At 36.0% G+C, this 24,791-nt stretch overlaps 1 protein-coding gene across 1 annotated transcript in view; it reads left to right on the top strand.

Moving 5' to 3' along the window:
* BMP5 (bone morphogenetic protein 5) overlaps nt 1–24,791 on the top strand; it is a 119,754-nt gene that overhangs the window by 36,341 nt on the left and 58,622 nt on the right. Inside the window, exon 2 of the mRNA XM_046004088.1 lies at nt 23,896–24,088. Within this exon, the coding sequence (XP_045860044.1) occupies nt 23,896–24,088 (193 nt within the window). The remainder of the gene's footprint in view (nt 1–23,895; nt 24,089–24,791) is intronic.

Below are 24,791 nucleotides of genomic sequence, written 5' to 3'. Positions count from 1 at the left end.
GAAATGAAAAAGACCTGGAATAGCCAAAGTAATCTTGGAAAAAGAAGAGCAAAGATGGAAGACTTGTGCTGTCTAATTTCAGGATTTAGTATAAAGTTACAATGATCAAGACAATGTGTTCTTGGAGTAAGAACAGGCAGATACAGCAATGGAAGTGTACAGAGAGTTCTGAAACCTGCAGAATTACATTCAAGGAATTTATTTTTATTTTTAAAGATTTTATTTATTTATTTGACAGAGAGAGAGATCACAAGTAGGCAGGGAGGCAGGCTGAGAGAGAGAAGGAAGCAGGCTCCCTGCGGAGCAGAGAGCCCAATGTGGGGCTCGATCCCAGGACCCTGAGATCATGACCTGAGCCGAAGGCAGAGGCTTTAACCCACTGAACCACCCAGGCACCCCTCAAGGAATTTTTGACTAAAGTGCCAAGGAGAAAGGGAAATTCAATGGGAAAGGAAAGTTTTCCCCTCAAATGGTGCTGAAACAACTGGATAAATGTACTGAAAAAATGAACCTCAGCTCCTACCTCACATTCTACATGTAACCCGTGAGGCACCGTATAGATTCATAGCATGAATGAATTCATAGAATCCATACAGATGGATCACTGAATTAAATGAAAAAAATTATAATGCTTTTACACTAAAATAGGACAATATCTTTATGACCCTGAAAGAACTAAATAACTTGTAACACTCTCTCCCTCCTTTTCTCTTACTCTCTTTAGATAAATAGATAAATTGAACTTCACCAACATGAAAAACTTCTCTTCATAACACACCACTAAGAAAATGAAAAGTAAAGTCATACCCCAGAGTAAACATTATCAGTATACACATCCAGCCAAGGACTTGCATCTAAAATGACTATTGCATTCCTACAAACAGTTAATAACAAGCTAAACCAATATCCAATAGTATATTGACGAGAAGACTGAATAGACCCCTCAAAAACAATGATGGCAAAAAACACGAATATGTTTATGCATGTATTAGAAATGTTTATGAAAATGTATATAAATGGGAGAAACATAAGAAAGTATGGAATATCATTTGCTATTAAGGAAATGTAAACAAAATACACACTGACTAAAATAGCATAATTTAAAAAAGATAGCAGCTGATGTTGGTAAAGATGCAGAGCACTGGAACACTCATGAGTGGGAGTACAAAACGGTACAACTACTTCAGTACACTTTCTGGCAGTTTTTCAGAAAACTAAAAATACATGCAAGATCCAGCACCCCTGCTTCTAGGTATTTATTTAAGAGACATTTAAAAAAATCTGTGTTCACAAAAAGTCTTCCATTAGAATATATGTAGGAGTTTTATTCATAATATCTTATTTGAAATGACCCAAATATCTGTCAATCAATATATTTATCCATTCTAGGTAGGTTAAGATATATTTGAAAAATTGAATAATATTTGAATAATACTTAGTCTACTTAGAGAATGAACAGATACAAAACATGAATAGATACAAAACACAAATAGATACAAAAACATGGATGAATGAATGAATCTCCAAGACATTTTGTTGAGTGAAAGAAGCCAGACATTTAAGCAAAACGAAGTTTTTAAGATAAGATTTTTTAATATAAAATTAAAAGTAGTTATCTATAGTCAATCCAGGGATTGACTGGAAAGGGACATGAGGGAATTGTCTAAAGTGAAGTAATTTATATATATATATATTTTTTTTTTTGAGGTAATTTATATATATATATATATATTTTAAGATTTTATTTATTTATTTGACAGAGAGAGAGATCACAAGTAGGCAGGGAGGCAGGCTGAGAGAGAGAAGGAAGCAGGCTCCCTGCGGAGCAGAGAGCCCGATGTGGGGCTCCATCCCAGGACCCTGGGATCATGACCCGAGCCGAAGGCAGAGGCTTTAACCCACTGAGCCACCAGGCGCCCCAGAGGTAATTTATATTTTGCTTGGAATGTTGGCTATATGAGTATATTCATTTGTCTGAATTCATCAAATTATATAACCGCAGACCTCAAGATCTGTGCATCTCACTGTACAGCAATTATATGTCATTTGAGAAACAGTTCCACTGGGGCATCTGGGTGGCTATGTTGGCTAAGCGTCCAACTCTTGATTTCAGCTCAGGTCATGATCTCAGGGTCATGAGATTGAACCCCACATGGGCCCCGCATGGTCATAATATTGAGTCCCACAGAGGATTCTTTCCCTCCGTCCCTCTGTCCCCACACTTGTGTGTGTGCGTGCTCATGCGCACACTTGCTCGCTCTCTCTCAAAATAAAAAAATTTCAATAAAAGAACTTAAATATATGAATTTAGGCAATTAACTCCACATTTTTTATATCAATGTAAAAATAACCTTCTGGTTGCAAAATGCTTTGTTATAGGCAAAGTATGCCAGAGCATACTTCATGCATGTGTACTGTATCAGTGTTGATGTATGTGTGTATAGTATGTTTGCGTCATGTATGCACACACACACATACAGATGATCCTTGCTTTTGCACTGTGCTGGGTTAACTGAAATTTGTGTCTGTCAACTGTGTCCTTGCTTTGCAAGCTTCTGGCTTCCGTGACATCTGAGACCATGGCAGAATAGGATAAAGTAAGGACACATTCCACTATGTACAAATTTCAGGTAACGTGGTGCCATAGAAAGTGAGCCTGCTCTGTGTGGGGGGTGGGGGTGGGGGAGAAAGGAATGAAGGGAATAGTATTTTTAGGGTGTGGATGGCCTATAGCAGTCATTAGGAGGCTGTCATTTTACTATATTCTGCGTTTGCTGGAATATTAGCAAACTTTACCCAATATCACTTCTAGTTCTTAGCCCCTGCCAACATTTCAGTTGTTTATGAAGTGTTAGAAAGTGTTAGAAAGAGACTTAGAAAACTGCCACGAGAAATTTTAAAAAAATGAAGAAATACCTTATATGATGTGGGATATTCAATGTGTCCTAAAAGCCATGTAGGAGTTAGACAGAAAATTGAATATGTATCAGTGACTAAGTATGAAAGCAAATGGTTTCTCTCCATGGTTTAATATTTTCCATATTATTTATTTTAGAAAATATTTAAAACAGTCTCATTTAGAGAGTAAGTTTAAAAATCAGGTGAATAATTATTGAAGTATCTCTGGTGAACAGATTATACAGGGAGAATTCACATTTTATTGCCATAAATACCGTGATATTAGTAAGATCTACTACTAGAAAAAGATTCCTAACACTTCATCTATTGGTGCACTTTTTTTCAAAATAGTTCAATGTAATAGCACTCTAATATTTGCCCTTTCTGTCGTTTCTATATACCTATTTGTTAAAGCTTATTTTGAGTTGTGTGAAATTCCAAAATGCAATTAGAAGGAAAAAGGATTAAGAGGAATATGTATATATTCACAATTTATACAGTTTGACAGAGGTGTAATAGCAAAAGCACCATGAAAATATGTGATTTTATAGAGGTTCTGTGGGATATAATAGACCAGAAAATATTTGTTAAAAGATATAAATAACTTGGAGATGGCACTGTTCTGGAGAACACCCACAGAAGTTTTTAAAGCAGCTTTTAATGAAGCAACTTAAAAAGACTGGAATGATTTAGCCCAAATTAAATATCCATCTCTCTCTCTCTCTAGCCATCCATCATCTATCTAAAATAGTTGTATTTTGTAAGATGAAGGATTATTTTAACAATTCTAGTCATAGAATTTTAAGGAGTTCTTCCCATGCTTTCAATACCAAAAAAGCACATCGGATAGAACTATACCTTAGATATGTGAAGAACTTTGTTTATAATTAATTAATTTTAGTTAATCAATTAACTAAAATTAATTAACTATTTTAGTCAATTAAATTTTAGTTAATTTTAATTAAAATTAATTTTAATTTTAGTTAATTAATTTTTAGTTAATTTTAGTTTTTAGTTAATTTTAATTAAAAATTTAATTAAAATTAACTAACAACTAATTGACTAAATAAAATAAAACTAATTGACTAAAATTAAATAATTAATTTTAATTACAATTTTAATTAAAATTGATTAATTTTAGTTAGTTGATTAACTATTAATTGATTATTGTGTTTAATTAATAAGCATAGTATTTCTTCTGATTTAATTTTTTATATCCCCCAAGTTCCATACAAGAAATGTGTTTAAACTGTGGTGTGAGTAGGTATTTCAAAGAGATCTATGAACTTCCTAACATTGATATTTCACACTGGACCAAAAAAATTACAGAGGTACAGCAGGGTGAGTCGAGAATTGTCAGCACTCTCTGGAGCGTGTTAGTTGGCAAACCCCAGTCTGGGGGTGGGAGAGCAAACTAGATAATCTGGGAGGTCTCCCCGTGATACCTACTTAGGCATGTGTATGAAGGGGGGTTAATATCTCTACATCTTAATGACGATCAACTGGGAGTCTACAAAGTCAGTAGACAAAAACCTTATTCTCACTACTATTCATCACAAACTAGATTCACTCAGACTATCAAGTCAGATTTTTATGCCGGACAATGAAACTATTACTTCTAGCCCTCAGTCCCTTTAGAGTGATGGGGGAAGGTTTTTGTTTTTGAAATAGGCTCTCTATTCTTTGAAAAGTAATTCTCTGTGCGTACATGTTCCAGGATTTAGTTAGTGTTTACTCCTTCTTGATGTTAATAATTTTGTTGCAAAAATTCAGTAACCATCACTTTTTAAATTATTTTGAATTTTAGTTATGGACTTTAGTACTGAATTTAAAAATGCATTTATAGCCCTTAATTCATTGCATGGCAAACTTTAAAGCTCAATAAATACCACCTGTAATTATGTATTAATAGTTGTTTATTCTCTGCTGTTTTTAGGGTGTTTTTAGAATCTTGATCAAGTTCACACATATATTAATTTTATTTTGTTTTGTCTTGAAATTGAGCCGTGTATCCTACACGTCAATAGATAAAGAAATGGTTTTGTTTTTTTTTTTAAAGATTTTATTTACTTATTTGACAGAGAGCAAGAGAGGGAAGACAAGCAGGGGATTTGGGAGAGGGAGAAGCAGGCTGCCTGATGCAGGGCTCAATGTGGGACTCAATCCCAGGACCCTGGGGCCATGACCTGAGCAGAAGGCAGCCGCTCAAGGACTGAGCCACCCAGGGGTCCTGATAATGAAATGGTCTTATGCATCTATTTAACATTTACTAAAGAAAGAACAAATTAAGTATTTAATGGTGCTAAGACCTAGTGAAAACATACCAACAGTAGTGTAGATTATATGCCTGTTCTTTAGTTCTAAACCAGTGCTGTTTAACTTTAAATTTAACTCTCACTTTGGTTTTAAATTTAAATTGAAACTGTTTGTAACACTTTCCCCCAAATAGTTTCTGACAGAAAATTCTTTCTTAGTCCCCTGCCACTGAAGTGTTTTTCAAGTGTTACAAATCTGCTCTATCTGTTGCCTTTCCTCTTGAACACAATGAAGACTACAGTTGGGATTCTAGAAGGGAAAAATGGGTTACTAGAAGTTGGACAGAATCCAAGCCTCAGACAGAGAGATGGAAAAATAGAACTATATAACCCTGAGCCCTGAACAATGCAGTTTAGTCTTAAGCACAAAAAAAATAGTGTCTACGATATGTATTCTGTTCCCCTTCACAACTGCAAGCTGATCACTTTGTATAAAATAAGTGCCACTAAATACGAAGATTTGCAATTTGAATTTATTTGCAAGATAGTATATTGTGTAAAGGTTAAAGCAACATTGCTTAACCAAGTCGATGTTCTCCTGTACATGTGCATTTTAAATCAGTTAGGAAGTTTTGTCCCATCCATGTTACTTGCTTTTATAAGGTTTTGATGAAATCTTGAATTTTGTTACCTTTTCACTGCAGGGAGTTTGGTGGGGTGGGGTGGGGGGGATTTGCGGAATGGGTCTTGGTTCTCCTGCAATTATATTTTAGATGGTATATTAAGTATAAAGTAAATGCTTCCCTGCAAATGGAGTTGGGTCAAAAATACTGAATAGAGATTTCTATTCACAAAAAAAGTTACCTCAAACCAACTGCATCCTGAATTTTATACTATTTGTTTGGTATATGATGAATCTGTTTCTGAAATCTCATCTGTGCTGTCAATTTCACATGGTCTTTTATTTTAAAAAGATATCAATGAGGGTATATAAATTATGAATTTTACTTTTCTTGGAGAGTTGCATTCCCCATAACACACAGTATATCTACCACATGCAAAGTTTCAACAACATGGTAGCTGATTGAATTTTTATAGACATAATCTCAGTGAATGGAATATAGACCTGAAAAAAAGAAATACATGGACCAGCTGAGTGTAAATTTTCCTTTGAGACAATTCAGAATCTTAAAAAGATAAAGGCAGTCTTCTACGTTAGAGATAAGAGGCAAGCAATGTTAAACATCTGAGTATGTCATTTTACTTATCAGACTGATGTAGATAACATATACTGTTATTTAATTCTTTTCTCAGAATATGAATAGAAGTAAACGAAAGGCAGGATTCAAGGAGAGGGGAAAGGAAGTACCTGTTCTTGAAATCTAACCATTTTAAAATGGCTTTAAGAGAACCAACAATTTCACATTTTATTTATTTTTATTTTTTTAAAAAGATTTTATTTATTTATTTGACAGACAGAGATCACAAATAGGCAGAGAGGCAGGCAGAGAGAGAGGGGAAGCAGGTTGCCTGCTGAGCAGAGAGCCTGATGCAGGGCTCAATCCCAAGACCCTGAGATCATGACCTGAGCTGAAGGCAGAGGCTTAACCCATTGAGCCACCCAGGCACCCCGACAATTTCATATTTTAACAAGCAAGATGTTAATCATTGATGGAAAAAAAATGCTCTAATTTAATTAACTCTAATTTAATATTACTTTCTGCGATCTTTACTTTTTTCTAGAATCCAGACACCTCAGAGAGCAATTAGCCAGTTGCCTATAGGAAAAGAACTTTCTTTTTTTTAAAAAATATATTTATTTATTTATTTGACATGTAGAGAGAGAGAGATCACAAGTAGAGCAGCAGGCAGAGAGAGAGGGGGAAGCAGGCTCCCTGAGAGCCTGATGCTTGCTCCATGCAGGGCTAGATCCCAGGACCCTGAGACCATGACCTGAGACCATGACCTGAGCCGAAGGCAGCGGTTTAACCCACTGAGCCACCCAGGTGCCCCAGAAAAGAACTTTCTTAACTTCCCCTGTCTCCCCTCTGTTCCCACCACTATTCTCTACCTAAAGTGGTGGCTGGATGATAAACAGTCAATAAATGCTAGCTGAATTTCTCTTCCTTCTTTCACAAAATACATACTATATTAGACAAGACGTTATACACTTAGCATAATGTCACGTACTGTTTCGTAAGTATTAATTATTATAATCTTATAACCATTATCATTGATTCTCCAAACATTCTAACATTATTAAATATCTAAGCTTCATAAATTCATTAGGATTTTATGACTAAATATAGAATATCCCATATGACTTTGAGTAAGAAGGAGTACACTATAGGTTCTAATTTCTGCACCATCATTAATATATTTAACATCACTTCCATTTACTCTTCTGAGGCTGCTCTTTTGCCTACATGTTCTGTGACATCCCTTATTCAAATTCATTAAGAAATGAATATTAATGAGTTTGCCAATTCCTTACTCTCTCAGATGCCTTCAGTGTCTTTTTCAAATGAGTCCTGTTAATTGTTTCCATTATCATTGTTAGCTCTCACCAAGCTTAAATTTAAAATTTAATTTAAAAACTTAAAATTAAGTTTTTAGCTTTAGCATGTTTCCTTCAAAAGCAAAAAGGAACAAATCTCGCTATAACTAGAAATATGCGAACCATATCTTAGTGATGAGATGGCTTTTATTGTCACTGTATATTAGGAGCAATGTGGAGCAGACCACTCAGTGATGTTCATATGCTTTCAGGGTTATGCTTGATTTTCCCTTGTGATCACATATCAGGGGGTGAGAAAATAAAATGGAACTTGAAGGGTATTTTCTGTTTCTAAACAAGAGGAATTCGTGGTATACTTAGATATGATTGTAGAAATAACACTAGCATTTTGCAGAGTCTAAACATCCCGTACAGTCCTCAATGCCATGAGGATTACTGAAAATGCTCCCTAGCTTTAAATATTGCAAATCACTATGATTTATTTGTAAAGGAAAGACATCCACAGGAAAAGTGAAAGACAGTAGACTTTTGAATTTAGTAAGGACACTGAGGCAGAGCATAAATATAAAATTTCAAAAAGAAATTTTGTAGCTTCTTGGAATGTTTTCTAAGAGGTACCCTGATGGGGGCAGATCTCGATTTGAAACAGTGCATCTGGATTACTACTGTATGCATGAACTTAGATACATTATTGTTTTCTTAATTACATATTTTCTATTTTATCAGTTGTATTTCACATATAAGTAAACATAAAGCCAACTGCTATAAAAGATAAAACAAGATAGATATTTAAGTAAAATGCTAGATATTTAAGTAAAATGTTTAGGTAAACGTTTCCAGAAGTTGAGCTAAACATAGCCTCTGAATAAAATTGTGGTTTAGTTTGTTTGACAGTTTTTAAAGGCCTCTTTTTGAGGAGTTAGTGCCCTGGGAATTTGTTGGGGGGCAGGGGTGGAGTGTAGCAAGGCCAGGTCAACTGAAACATAGTGAGAAGGTATGAGCTTTTCCATAGTCTCAACATCTAGGCCCACCATGGTCAGCAAACCAGCTCTGAGGAATAAGTCAAAAAAAGAAAACAAAAGACAAAAAAGCATTACTGTGAGAGGAAGTGACGATTCTCAGAGGACCCAGGCAGTGGGACTTTCAGGAGAGAGCGGGAACTTTATAAATATATGTCAAGAAAGCTACTGATAGGTACTAGTCTTGTTTGGGCTCACCTAGACTTTGTCAGGTTCAAAGAACAGTATTAATGGGAAATGCCATCTTTGTGATGTTAGCCTTCATGTATTGTCCTGCTGAGTCACACTCAAGATGGACGGTTTGCCTAGTGCCTGGAGCACAGCTGTCATCCTGGGATTGCCCTTCGAAATCATTCTGGAAATTATCTTTCGTTCTCTTGTGTTAAACCTCCTTTATCCTGTGGCCCATGCTTTCATTTTCTTTCTGGCTTACTTCCTCATTTTGGTGGTACATCTTGTATAGGACATTCCAAAGAAATTCTTTTGGGAATCAGATTTTTAATATCTTCCATGTCTTAAAGTATCCTTATTATACCTTCATATTTGATGGCTAATTTAGTTGAGTCTGGTATTCTAAGGTATAGATAACTTCTCAACATGATTTTGAAGGCATTTGCCCCTTTGTCTTCTAGATTACAGTGTTGATTTTGAGCAGCTGGCATCCATTTTGATTCATGCGTTCCTACATACGTGATTTGTATTTTGTCTTTGGGAGCTCGGAGAATCTTTCTTCACAAAGCAGACATTTTCAGTCCTGAAACTGTTATGCTTTTGATCAGTGAACTGAATTAATTCTTCAATAATTTCCTCCCTTCCCTGCATCTCTCTTTATGGAATCATGATTATTGGGACCAGTTCTATACTCACCCTTTCCTTTCTCCTTCATTCTTTGTTTAGTCTTCCTCTCCTGTTCTCTTTTGCACTCCTTTGACTTTGACTAATTGCTCTCCTTTCTGAAGAATTTTTCAACTTAATATTTCAAACTGAGATTGATTTGTAGCCTTATTTACAAGAGATATTTTAGCAATGACTATGTGTTTGTTTTACAGCATCTTCTTGTTTCATGAATATAATATCTTCTCTTAGCTCTCAAAGGATATTATGGTAGTTTTTTAGTGGGTTTTTTTTTTTTTTAAGTTCCTTCAAATTCCTCTTTTAAAGAGCTACTTTGTCTCTCTATTTGAAGGTAGAGAATTTTCTCAGATACCTAGTGATCTTTTTGTTTCTCTGCTTTTAGTAAATAGTGAGAGATTAAAAAGCTGATTAGAAGATTTTCACATATGGGTGGAACTTGTCAGTATCATTTTCTCTTTATGATATTCTTGCTTTGCCATTTTGTGGAGACTTAGTCCTTCTTCTGGAATGGCCAGCTTTCAATGAGAGGACTCTTCAATTCTCTTGTCTGCAAGTTACAGGCCTGGCTGTCAAACATTATGGGAACCAAATAGGGGAAAGAGGCCTGAGAACTCAGCATTCAGTATTCTTAAGTTTGTCTGGTTTCTCTGTTTTCAGTATACTACCACACTCTCACTGTACTACCAAACTCGCACTGTGTCTGTCAATGCCACCATTTCCTCTTGCCAGAAAATTTCCAAACTGAGACTCGGTGGGGAAGAGCAGTCACTGAGCAGTGCAGATGTGGAGAGCAATCTGAGAGTCCACCTCCGTCTTAAACATCTAGTACTCAGGTGTCCTTATTTCAACCCCAAACTCATCATACTCATTTCTGGAGTTACTAGATAGTATCAGTTCCTGACCTTTTAGAGTAATATGTGGTTTAAATAAGGTTGGTCTTTAGCTTTTCCTGTTGCTGAATTTGGTTCTTTATGAGACAGTACATATGAGTTAATTGGATGGATGATTAAATAATATGAAGAACATGACAAACTTTTAGCAACAAAAATATTAGGATGCAGACCTTCTGATAATTGATATAAAATTGGATTGGAGACTCAGGAAGTTGTTAAATTTGAATCTAAAACGAGACCGTATGCCTTGGATCTCAGAAGACTTATTGTTTCTTCCAGGTGTGCATCTTAAGAAACTTGGAAGGTTTGTATAGTTTGAACTCAAAACCAGATATTGCTCAGTGATGAATTTTGCTCTGGGTTTTGTGGTTGACCCCAAATCCCAATACAAAGGAGAAGCCCAGGAGTGTGAAACCAGATCAACCAAAATATGAGACTGTTCCTATGAATACTCTGTGACCTGAGACCGCTAAGGGTCCCTTGGCTCTAATTACAGTGTGGTCTCCGTCAGTAAATGTGGGGAGATCGTATGATTTCTTTATTGATTTTGGCACCTGTTACATCTTTATTAAATCTAACACATGTTCTGAAGGAGGTCTCCAATTATAGAAAACATCTTTTAATACAATGTATAGATTCATCTAATACCATTTTAATAATGTGATATAAAGAAATGTTAAGCAAGTTATGTACTATCTGTAAACATACAGACGGATGGAATAAACTTTAACTTTCAAGGAAGATGTTAGACAAACACAACAAATAAAAGCAGTTATAATATTTATTTTTTGAACCGAAAAGTAACTAACAAAAACAAAACATATTTTCGAAGGGAGCAACTATTTTCAGTAATTTAGAAATAAGATTAAACAATTATGAACATGTTACCAAAGACTTGGTTATATATTTTATATATATATATAAATGGAAGAATGAAATTCTTAAGCATTTTTATAGAGAGAAAAATCAATGAGAATATATGAATTATATTAAAAAACTACATAAATATTACCTTATAAAGCACATGATTAATTCTGGAAATTCTTTTCTTTTTTTTTTTTTTAAGATCTTATTTATTTATTTGACACAAAGAGAGAGAGATCAAAAGTAGGCAGAGAGAGAAGGAAATAGGCTCCTTGCTGAGCAAAGAGCCCAATGTGGGGCTTGATCCCAGGACCCTGAGATCATGACCTGAGCCAAAGCAGAGGCTTTAACACACTGAGCCACCCAGGTGCCCCTGGAAATTATTTTCAATACAATTTTATTAATAACCATAAAATGAAAACAATGCTATTTAATTTTTCTATTACCTTTTTCTCTTTCCCCAAGAGTAATATGTCCATTTAAGAATCATAAAGATTCTATTAGTCTAGCATGTATTTTTAAGTTTTAAGATAGCTAGTGAAAACTGAAAAACATATATATGGCATTCAGATTCTAAGTTATCATTATTTATTTGAATTCCTTTCAAAAAAGAAAGGAAAAAAATATATTGTTAGGAATAATACTATATTGTAATATTGGCAGTACTCATTTAAGAATAAATGGTTGAGGGGCACCTGGGTGGCTCAGTGGATTAAGCCACTGCCTTCAGCTCAGGTCATGATCTCAGGGTCCTGGGATCGAGCCCCGCATCGGGCTCTCTGCTCCGCAGGGAGCCTGCTTCCTCCTCTCTCTCTCTGCCTGCCTCTCTGCCTGCTTGTGATCTCTCTCTCTGTCAAATAAATAAATAAAATCTTTAAAAAAAAAAAAAAAAGAATAAATGGTTGAAGGATTCTACTTTTGGCTAAGTTGGAGTAACAGGGTCTACATACTCTCCCTCCTGAAACAACCAACAAACCAAAAAGAGAACCAGAAGTTGAGTATATATTCCTATATTCATTCATTCCACATGTATATTGAACACGTACTATGTGCCAGAGACTGAGGTAGGAATCGAATGTATGGCAATCAGGCAAGCTGCTGTTATCAAGTTTAAAATCTAGTGAGGGAGACAGAGAGCAAACAAACACTTCTTAGGAAACAAACGGGCCACCAAGGCTCCTTTTGGTCCTTGCCTAAGCAGACAGATAGATGAGCTCCCCTTATATTACCTAGAGTACATGTGTAATATATTCTTATATATCATTCTATTCCTTTCCTTAAAAACCTATAAACTATGTAGTTATGTCTCTACTAACCTTATATGTCATTAGATACAATCACATTTCTCTGCGACCTCTTTCCATCTACCAAAATTCACTGATGCAACCCATTTGGTGGCAGCAATTCAATTTGCTTTTGTTTCGAAATGACAGACCGAACTGCAGATTGAACTTGAGCGAACTCTATTAAAGGTATTGTATCAATTTAAAATCTAAAGCACTAAATTTGAGAAAGACATTTATATGTTCAGCTATAAAAATTCTCATGTCCTTCATACTCTGTAAACTCTCCTTTAAACTTCATTTTACCCCCATAGAGAAATTCCAAACAAATTTATTCTGGTTTTTCTTTCTTCCCATTAAATATAATTCTTTTTTGCTGAATACAAGGTTTCTAAAATTCTCCGAAAGGAGCAATGAGTACATTAAAATTGTGATATGAGAAAAAATCTTTATTATACAAATAAAGCTATGAAAACCCTGACATTTGGTTCACTTAGGGTGAGGGCCTTCAGTTTGACATCATGTGTACAATGAGATCAAAATTATCTCTTAATTATAACCAAAGGAAGTGAGAATAGATTTCAGGCTTGGGGAAGGGCCGTTGAAGGGATAATAGACTTTTGATGTCTGTCTTGTCACAGTAGCACAATAGCTAATTCCTGTGACTCCTGACCTTTTAGTGTCTCCTAACCAAGTATTGACATTAATCTACTGCTTATCTGTCACCCACCACATTGTATAGTTCCAGTCTCTGTTTTCAATTATCAGTCATTAGAGAAGGCACTGAGCCATTTCAGAAGAAAACTCACAAAACCTTTGACCTGTTTTTGTCAAGTAACCACAAGCATTCACTGTAGATAAACTATCATGGCGTTGTGGTCAAGATGTAAACGAAGGTTCTTTGCCATATCCCAACGTACTGGAACCTCTGTCACCTTCGGATGGCTACAACTTGACTGTTTTATTTTACTGATGCAACAGAAGAATTCACGAGGTCACTCGGTGAAATCTGGTGAGATTAGAATGGTTGACCTCTAGCTGCCAGGCAATCTATAAAACCCACAGATTTTTCTACTAAAGAAAACATGAGAACTAAATATTTACCAAGAGGTGATTATCAGACAGCTGTGCTTTTCTGTTGAGTTCTTATAGACAAACACAAACTTTTCTCAAATATTTGTACACAGTGTGATGGAAATCCATTGTTTATATACTAAATATACACACTCATCACTAAATAATCATTTCTTATTACGCAAAGTAAATTAGACAGGTATTCTGTATTTACCCTAAACTTATTTTTGAAATTCAATCCACAAAAGATGAACATTTGTCTTAAATTCCAACTCACAATTTCTTGTATAAAAAACTTTTTATAAAAACAATAACAAAATATTTTCTGTAGGTTATGATGCATTGTTGTCCTCAGGGGGGAAAATAATTAAGTGACTCTCAGACTCCCTTAAAAGAGAGGTGTCAGAATCAGTAAATTTGATTAGATTATGGGTAATATGTGAATGTCAAAATATGCACAACTGTGTTCTCTACTTTACACATGTGAAATAGCCAAGCAAGTTATCAAGTAAATACAATTATTTTCTATCCACTCTTATAAAAATCTAGCTCTAGCCTGAAAGTTTTTAACTCCACTATAATGAATTTAAAAAAAAAACCCATAATATTAATCCCCTTTATTAAGATACCTATATTCCAGATACAGTGACATTTTGATAATCAAAAAGGCTGTGTTTTTTAGGACAGGTAGCAAATTTTCTATACTTAAATTTTATCTACCATTTCCCAAATACAAAGTTCTGTTTGGGGTTTATGCAGGAATATAAAGATAAGAAACAAAACAAGAAGAAAACATGGCTATTTCTCTAAAATGTCTTACCTGTGGGTGACATAATAATTACATAATAATTACAATGCAAGTAGAAAGTGATTAATAGAATAGGTACCGCTTTTTGAGAACTTGCTGTGTTCCGGACACTTACACTAAGACTCTCTCAAATATCACTTAATTTTTCCTAGACACTGGAGTAGACCTTTTTATTATCTATCTCCATTTTAAAGACGGATATATAAAGGCATAGGGATGTTGAATCACTTTCTTAATATTACACTCTTTACTAAGTTAGGTAAAAAAGATTTAATTCAGGGTTTTCTTACTTCAAATCCAGCACTCTTAATTATGTCATGTCCATTATCTAAAGGGAGGTATGGAAAAAGCATTATGTGGTCCTTAGCAGGAGAAATTAACATGGACAGAAATTTTCAAAGTAGTGTTTGTGGTATTAGAACTGGAGATTTTTAAAAAAGATTTTATTTATTAATTTGAGAGAGAGAAAGAGTGTAAGTAGGGAGAGAAGCAGACTCCCCACTGAGCAGGGAGCTAGACACGGGGCTCCATCCCAGGACCCAGGGATCATGACCTGAGCCGAAGGTAGATGCCACCCAGGTGCCCTGGAACTGGGGATGTTAAGTAAAGGCGGATTTGAAGTTCTGAAAATGGGGAAAGCATCTTAGAGAACAGGGTCAAGAAAACCATCAAGTTAGGACAGGGAGAGGATTATTAAGGCATCGTTAACTCTTCCAACTTTCTTTCAAAATTGAGTGTTGACTATATACTTGCCTGTGATATCGATTATAAAAATATAAGTTCCTGTCTTTAATTATTAGAAGACATAATGCACCCAAAGGGATAGGAAGAGTGGAAAACATTGATCCGTTCTCAGGAAACTGTTACTATTCCTCAGATCCCACTGCTGACCTCCTAGACTCCATATTGTGCAACGACGATGAACTATTTATTATTCACAACTTTGGCTATGGCCTTCAAATCTCTTTCCATTGAAATGAACGCTTTACTTGATGAAACTTCTTTGAGACCAAGCTCAAAATGATCTCCTACTGCAGCCTCCTACATACAATGTGTTGTTCTTTACGTTTTTATAACTGCCTTATATTACACACGTGCCCGGTAGCCTCGACACAATTATATCAAAATTTTACTTTTCCGTGTCTTTCTTTCTCATCCTGAGCTCCTATCTCTTTTCTTCTTATATCTCCTTAGCTTTTAGGATTTGGCCCATAGCAGTTATCCAATAAATATTTTGGGATTGAATAAATGGGAAAGTAGCCCAGTAGCTATTTTTAGGATAATCAAGGTGAGTATATGTGGAAGACAAGAAAAAGAAAAGCAGTCCTCTGACAGCCAGGGGATGGACTACATCCAATAAGGGAGAAGGAACAAAAATTTGAAATATATTAATTTTATCAAATAAAAATAACTTATTGCTATTATAGTTTATTATTATATAATATATCCATTTTCATGCCAATGCTTAATCTGTAAAACTATCATTATAGAATCTAGGTAACTACCGAGGACTGAGTGCTGGGTTCCTCCAGTCCGAGGGCATCTTCACCCCAGTTCCAAGCTCTCTTTGTACAAGATTGAATTCTTTATGTTCCTAAGTCACTTATGTTTGTTAAAGCAAAATAACATTTAGATATTGGATGCTTAATTAAATTTTATAAATTTCAAAATTACATGTATTCAAAACTGATTCAGGAAACCAATCTGTTTAGCCATTTCATTAAAATATTTAAAGTATTTAGCCATCTCAACTTTCTTTTGAGATTTCCTTCTCTATAAAACTGAATTCAGGAAGCATTTATGAAAACAAGTAAGAGCATTTTAATTACAGAACATGTGAAAGCCAATTGAATTGTTCTTTGAAACAATACCTTCAGGGAGACAGTTTTCTGTCCTTCAGGTCAAACCTCACTGTGGTGTTAAGAGGCTCTTAGGGTTTCTGGAATCTGGAGTTTACCACACTCTCTGGAATGGTTATCCCTTCAAAGGAGCATGTGTGTGTGAGCTCACCAATCAATGAATAGGCCTTTCCAGGACCAGTTTATGTTTCTCACTGGACTAGTCTGTGAAGGACGTCTTGTGAAGTGATACTTCTGGGTAGTCACATGTTATCTTTGCCTTTCTTCCCCCTTTTACTTTAAAATGCAACGCAGATAAGTAATAATTCTATGAGTAATCGCTTAATGATTTTTTGCACTCAGCAGCAAACCGTGATCTGTACTCTTTCAACAGCTGGCGAGGCTCCTGGGAGAACCTATCTTTGTCTTGCAGCTACTGATTCTATTTGTGTCTTCCATGTTATAGCCCTTGTGTGGGAGATTGAGACTGATTGCCCATGAATGCATCTCTTGAAGAGGGCAGATAAATCACTACAGAGATAAAACTGCAATCCTCTGACAATTAATTCTACTCTTCAGATATGGTAGACATGAAAATCTTTAATCGGGACATTTTTCCATCCAATCTCTACTAATGATAAAGACATTCAGAGAGGTGTCTGTTTGGGAGTGAGAGGGACTGCAATCAGTCATGAATTTCTGTTAAGTCATACCTCAGCAATAAAAGGGTCCCGTGTTTGTCTTTAAACATGAAGCTTAATCTTTGCGAAACGTTGGCGATTTAGAGCGTTTAGAATGTAGTTTGGTGCTTCTGTTTCTTTTAACTGTTTCTTTGTACTGTCAGCCCATGAAGCATGGAATGTGAATCTTTTGATTCATATTTTACCTCTTGGATGCTTTGATGTGGCCCCTTTTTCGAACCAAATAATAATAATAAATTCTCTGGTTCTGTCAGCGTAGGGGAGCTTCTGGTTGCTCCAGGCAGTTCACGTAGATGCAAGTGTTTGGAATAGACGACAACCTGCTCCTAGAAGAGAATGTTTACCACCATTGTTGTGATTGTGTTTTGAATGGTAAACTATCAATTTTGCTGAATTTTTGGTCATATAATATATATATATTTATTATATATATATTATATGACCAAAAATTCAGCAAAATTGATATATATATATATATATATATGTATGTATGTGTGTGTATATATATATGCAGGAAAGCAGCTGCAGAACACACTATTGACAGCCATCATGTTACATAAGTAAACAATCCTATGTTGGGAGCTTTATTTAACCGTTATGGTGACATTCATTGGCGTACACCTAGCAATCTTCCAAACAAGCATGCGTCCTAACTGGCAGTAGGAGAAGAGTGGGTGGCACTCGTGTACTACTCTATGACCATTGGCAAAACACGGCCTATGGACCTTGTTGGATATGTAGGCAGATAGGAAAATAGCAGTCTGGGCAGGTCACTGTGTTCTCTTTTTAAATGCAATTTTTTTTTTTTTTCTCATTTTATTTATTTTTTCAGCGTAACAGTATTCATTCTTTTTGCACAACACCCAGTGCTCCATGCAAAACGTGCCCTCCCCATTACCCACCACCTGTTCCCCCAACCTCCCACCCCTGACCCTTCAAAACCCTCAGGTTGCCCCAACCTCCCACCCCTGACCCTTCAAAACCCTCAGGTTGTTTTTCAGAGTCCATAGTCTCTTATGGTTCGCTTCCCCTCCCCAATGTCCATAGCCCGCTCCCCCTCCCCCAATCCCACCTCCCCGCAGCAACCCCCAGTTTGTTTTGTGAGATTAAGAGTCATTTATGGTTTGTCTCCCTCCCAATCCCATCTTGTTTCATTTATTCTTCTCCTATCTCCTACCCCCCCATGTTGCTTCTCCATGTCCTCATATCAGGGAGATCATATGATAGTTGTCTTTCTCCGATTGACTTATTTCACTAAGCATGATACGCAATTTTCATAAGTGAATTGATTAATACAGATGTGCATTTTTAATCTACTTATGTGTGTTCCCAGACTCTCCTTTCCACTTCCCAGCAGAGAAATGGCGTCTGTGGTAGGGGATAAAGGAATGGTCTTCACTACAGAAAAGGGTCAACCTCCTGACCTCAGTATGTTTTAACATGTGTAATTCTATCCCCTTGACTAATATGGATCTGCTTTCAATGAGCGGAACCTCCTGCCTTCGTTTTTGTTTTTTTGTTTGTTTCTTGATTGTCCAGTGATTAAGAGAGTCTTTTCTAGAATGCAATAGGAATGTAATTATGATTTTATGGAGTCACATATTTTAACCTGGCAATACAGATTTTATTAGAAATGATGATAAAAATGATTGCGGAATCTTATGGTATTTAGTGGGTTTAACATTCAACTTAAAGAGTGATTTGAGGGGCGCCTGGGTGGTTTAGTGGATTAGGCCGCTGCCTTCGGCTCGGGTCATGATCTCAGGGTCCTGGGATCAAGCCCCGCATCGGGTTCTCTGCTCTGCAGGGAGCCTGCTTCCTCCTCTCTCTCTGCCTGCCTCTCTGCCTACTTGTGATCTCTCTCTCTGTCAAATAAATAAATAAAATCTTTTAAAAAAAAAGAGTGATTTGAGAGAACCAAATATTTAAATGCAATATGAATTAAAAAAACAAAAAATCATATGTTTCTGATTTTTTTCTTGTTTATTTGTTTATCTTTTAAGCTTTCCAAGCCATTTATAACTGCAGTGGTTTATAGTATACTGCATATATGGTGAACCAATGCTTAATATGTATCCAAATCATCAGATATAAACACGGCAGGGATATCACCTATAAAAAGCTTACACTTAAATATAAAACATGTCTGTATGTTCTTTTTCATCTATTTTGGGAGGGTAGTTTTGGTAGTAGGTCTGGTGGAGAAAATATTGGAATATAGAAAGATCCAGTTGGTCAGTCACATTTATTTTTAAATATGGTTGTAGTAAAAGGATGATCTTGCATACTAATACAGATGTTACTTAATATTAATTCACGTTATGAATACAATCACATGCTTATTCATAAAAATTTCCTTAGATAAGAAATGGCATCAATATTAAGTAAGTGAATATAACGTGCCATTTACTACAATAAATATTCGAGGCACTGAGTTCTAGAAGAATGAGCAGAATCCAGAAAGTGTGACATCTTCTGTAGACTAGGAGCAACATAGAGGAGAATGAAAGCTTCAGAAGATCAACTTTGCTGAGTGATAATGAGATAAAACAAACAAAACTACAACCAAGAAAAACAAACACACACAGTCTTATGTTGTTGAGGGCTTGGGAAGTGAATTTTTTTTTAAATTTTATTTATTTATTTGACAGAGAGAGAGAGTGAAAGAGCGCACACAAGGAGGGGGAGCGGTAGAGGGAAAGGGAGCAGCAGGCTCCCCGTTGAGCAGGGAGCCTGATGTGGGGCTCGATCCCAGGACTCTGGGATCATGACCTAAGCTGAAGGCAGCTGCTTAACTGACTGAGTCTCCCAGGCACCCTGGGAATTGAATTCTTGACTGTGGAATGAAATTTGTTCTCTCCCAATTATTCATAGTGGGCTTTGGGCAAGTTATAGAAACTTAGAGACATAAGTAAGGTCTGAGATTAAACAAAGCACGTGCCAAACAAATGAGAGTTAGAGAAATTATCACGCCTTTCCTCAATAGGAATGTAGCAGGACGGCACTTAGTGAAGAGAGAGAATCAGATTTTCATCCAGTCATCCAGTCTTCGGTTCAGTATTTCTTAGAAGACTCCTTTGGGTCAAGTGTTGTTTGTGTTAGATGCTAATTAACCATTATTGATCAAGCCCTTAATTCTCCAGCCTGTTCTCCACATTTTTGTGTACTGCTTGAGAAACATTGTATGAATATACTAGCTATGAACTAGTCTCTAAGTACAGAACAGTAGGATGTCATTACGTAGGTGGTATGGACATTGAGCGAAGATTTATAATAAGCTTTAGAAGACAGACATCTGTTACCACCTAGCTGTCATCACCCAATTTCTTATTCTTAAATTAGGGGTATTAATATTTGATACCTCCCTAGCTTTGCTCTTTGAGGTAACTGAGATTACCTTGTGAATATTGGTGAGCATCATTAGGAGTGCTAGGCTATATAAATACACATTTTATTCCATTATTCACTCCAATATGTCCCATGAAATTTACTAGTGCAATTATAATTCAAAGCAATAGGATATAGGAATTTGAGTCACTGGACAAATCTGCACTGCAACTTTATTTTGTGTGGTATATTTAATATAGAATTTTATTAAACTCTTTGAAAATTTGCCCCCTTAAGGGGTTAGGTTAAATAGCCTGGATTAGAAAATTGAAATTTTAGAATAACAGCTGAAATTCTAGCTTTCCACCTTATTATACTCACATCTCACGGGGGATTCCAGAACAGTAGATGACTTTACATAATATGAATTCAATACTTATTTGCATTATGCAGGTGCATGCTTTAGATTGGATCCTAACAAACTCATGTCTCAGGCTTTATTTTGAGGACTGTAAGTTTGGGTTTTTTGGGGGGTTTGTCTAAATTTCAGGGAGGCGAACCATAAGAGACTATGGACTCTGAAAAACAACCTGAGGGTTTTGAAGGGTCAGGGGTGGGAGGTTGGGGCAACCTGAGGGTTTTGAAGGGTCAGGGGTGGGAGGTTGGGGGAACAGGTGGTGGGTAATGGGGAGGGCACGTTTTGCATGGAGCACTGGGTGTTGTGCAAAAAGAATGAATACTGTTACGCTGAAAAAATAAATAAAATGAAAAAATATATATATAAAATTGATAATGAAAAATCACACAGCAACTGTTATTTAGAATTTTAAATATTGATTTGCAGAACCGAAAAATGTATTTTTGAATGGCTGGTTGGTGCATTTATGAAAAAATATGGAACTCCTCAAGCAGAGTCTGAAACAGGGCAATCTAGTCAAACACATGAACGTTTCTGCAGCAAAGCAATAAATATTTATATAAAGTAGGATAAATAGAGACTTTAAGTTGCCTCAGATCAGCTAATTTCCTGTTCTCCTGCCAAATTAACTTGAAGCCAAACATTCATTTTTCAGAGCTTTTTGAATTTTCGGCTTCTGTATCTGGGATTTTAGATTTCATTCCTTGATGGCCTCAAATACTTGATTCATTTTCTTGGGTATTTATTCTGTCTCCTCAGTTACTCATCCTCATTGTGAAGATAATAGTAGAACCTACCTCACTGGTTGTTACAAAGTATAATATGTTACTCTTAATACAATGCTTAAAACAGGACCAGAATTTAATGGGGGCTATTTAAATACTGTTTTCTAATATCATCTACTTCATTTAAATCAGGATCAGAAAAGAACAGGTTTGCAGTGGATTAAATTCAGCCCACTGTAAACAAAAGTTGTGGCAAGTTTTAACACGACAAGTTTTAAGGCACTTTCCGTGAATAGATACCCAGTTTGTAGGATTTTCTACCCTTGCACTTTCCCTCTCACACAGCCGAGTTGGGAGAATGGGCAAATAGAGCCGTGGGAGAGGTGTTCATACCAGTCTATTCTATTGGCAATAGAAGTTTAGACAGAAAAGAGGTTTAAATTATGGACTAAAATAGCATCCTAAAAATGAGATTATCTTCCGTATTTAGGGAAAAGTTGATGGATGATCTCTCTGGGAGTGAACCTCTCTTAGGACCAAGATAGTGATATTTAAAGAAAACAACAACAACAACAAAAAACCAAAACAACAAAACATGACTCATATGAGGTGATGTCAGCCAGAAAGCCCAAGAGCACCATCCTTGCCAAGCTCCACAGGACAGAAATGCCCCCAGGCGTAGCTTATATTTTTCTTTGCTGGTTCAGTTATGGGAGGTAGAGATGGAGACGAGCTCCTTGCTCTCCTAAACAATCTCCTACTCCTGGGGAAAATAAACTGAGGGTTTTTTGAAGTATATAAGGCAACAAATCATGCATTTCTTTGTCATGAGCTTCCTCACAGACATGGAACCCATCCGGCCGTGGAACACAGAGTTCTAGCATCTTTGGCTTCCACAGTCATTCCTGGATGGTCATGACCCTCTTCTCTCTTTCTTAATATTAATCTTTCCCCTAGTTTAAGACCCCAGGTTTCAGATATTTATAGCAGTGTTGATATGATTTTAATGAACCCCCTCAAGATATTTTCATATCATCATGCAATTTTTTCAACTTGTGAATTCATTTATAGAACTTAAACATTTTTATCTTCTTGTAACAAATTTTTGGCAATGAAATATCACTGAGAACATGCGCAAGTGCGATTACAGGCTGTAATTATGAGATACCTCGTGCATAGTGCTTTGCAGTGAGATTTTTGTGATCCTGTCTTACAGTATCCTAGATAACGGAGATTTTGAGAAAGCTACCAATATTGAGAAACATAACTCCATCAAATGATAGTGCAGTACTAAAAAAAATGAGTCCTGAATAGATAATTCCTTAAGAAGGCATTTGGTGGGGGCACCTGGGTGGCTCAGTGGATTAAACCTCTGCCTTCGGCTCAGGTCATGATCTCAGGATCCTGGGATTGAGCTCACATCAGGCTCTCTGCTCAGCAAGGAGCCTGCTTCTCCCTCTCTCTCTGCCTGCCTCTCTGTCTATTTGTGATCTCTCTCTGTCAAATAAATAAATAAAATCTTAAAAAAAAAAAGTGCCCAGTGGGCACCCACTGGTGCCCAGTGGCTATAGACTGTATGAAATGACACTCTATTTTACAAAGCCAGGTTATATAACAATATGCCTGACACTTACTGTCCTGAATTCTTCAACATTCCATCATGTTCCCAAGAGGAAAAGTTCTCTGACTTCATTTAGCAGGAAGGTTGTTGAAGAGGGAAAATATGTTTCCCTGTATTTTGAGTAAGAACAGACAGAGGTCTTTGGATGGCTTTATGCTGTACCATGGGTAAGGAGGTTGTACTAAACAATCTATAAGAAGTAATAAAAGTGCTATTTTTTTAAAATAAAAGAACATTTTATTTGCTAAAAGGAGAAAAAAAATTTCCGGGGAAGGCATTTTCAGAGTACTCTTTCTTGTGAACACGAATTTGTTTTATTTACTTGACCTTTATCATGTCATAAACGTGGTCCTTATGTGCCTGCAGTTTCTCAGTCCTTCCTATTTTCCTCCCTCAGGTGTGCTAAATCTCATCACTGACTTCACCTGGATCCCTGGGGGTTTCTATAACTTATTTCTAATTCCTGTATGAACCCTTCTGTGTTCTGGTACCTGATACATGTTAGTAATCATTTTACAACCTTTTACTTTTAAAAATACTTTTGGATAGCCTTTCTATTTAAGATCCAGGAATTTGTATGAAACCACAGAGGTTATATTGCTTCTGAACTAAAGGTCGTTTGTTTGTGGAATTTCCTTCCACTGGAAGCATGTATGGGTCTGTGGCTCTAGTGTTTTCCCAGTTTTATAATATCCTACTTGTTTGTTTTCATTTTCAAAGCTGGAGCATTTACCATTAATTTCCATATTTTATAAAGGACTAACTTTTTTCCTTCCTTTTTTTTTTTTCCTTCTTCAGTTGAAAGAGACAAAGATTTTTCTCACCAGCGAAGGCATTACAAAGAATTCCGGTTTGATCTGACTCAAATTCCTCATGGGGAAGCAGTGACAGCGGCTGAATTCCGAATATACAAGGACCAGAGCAATAGTCGATTTGAAAATGAAACAATTAAGATTAGTATATATCAGATCATCAAGGAATACACCAATAGGTAATGACTTTATATCTAACTTATCATGCAAACACAGGCTAATTGTGGAAAAAATCACTGATAACCCATGTGATCTATCAAATCATCTTTTCTTTGGATGTAAAGACATTGAAAACCAGGTATAGACACATTGAAAGGAAGAGTAATTGATCTGAAATGTGACTTCCACATTCCCTAGCTTTTTCTTCCTCTTGACACCAATCTGCATACTAGATGGTCTCATGCTTCCCAGGCCCCTTGTTTTATTTTGCAAATGAGAAAATTTCCATTTTAGTATGCACACATAAAATCGATAATTAAAATGATTTAAATAACTTGGTGTTTTATAAGTTAGAGAAGAATAGCTTTATTGCTCCCTGGCATGAATGTAAATTGCCTGTGTGTATTTGTGTGTATTTTGATATAAGGCATTACTTTTGTAGCAGGTTCTGACCATTAACCTTTATGTCTTCTGTCTGTAAAATGTTTAAATCAAAATGGTGCAAAAATGAACAGATAACCTGAAATACTAAGTATATGGAAACTTCAGTTGATAATTACCGCAAATGAACCATCAAACAGAAGAGCTGAAAAGAAAGCTTAGTAGAGTTCTCTGACCTTTCCCCTAGTGAAGAAGTCTCTTGGGTAACACCTTTATAGGTGATAAGCTACCTTTGTTGGACAGTTCTGTTATCGTTGTTTTTTTTTTTTTTTAGCTCTTTTT

Source organism: Meles meles, chromosome 5 (assembly GCF_922984935.1).
Source record: "Meles meles chromosome 5, mMelMel3.1 paternal haplotype, whole genome shotgun sequence".
Taxonomy (NCBI): domain Eukaryota; kingdom Metazoa; phylum Chordata; class Mammalia; order Carnivora; family Mustelidae; genus Meles; species Meles meles.
The sequence above is the reverse complement of the archived record's forward strand: the minus strand, read 5'-3'. Positions and strand labels throughout refer to the sequence as shown.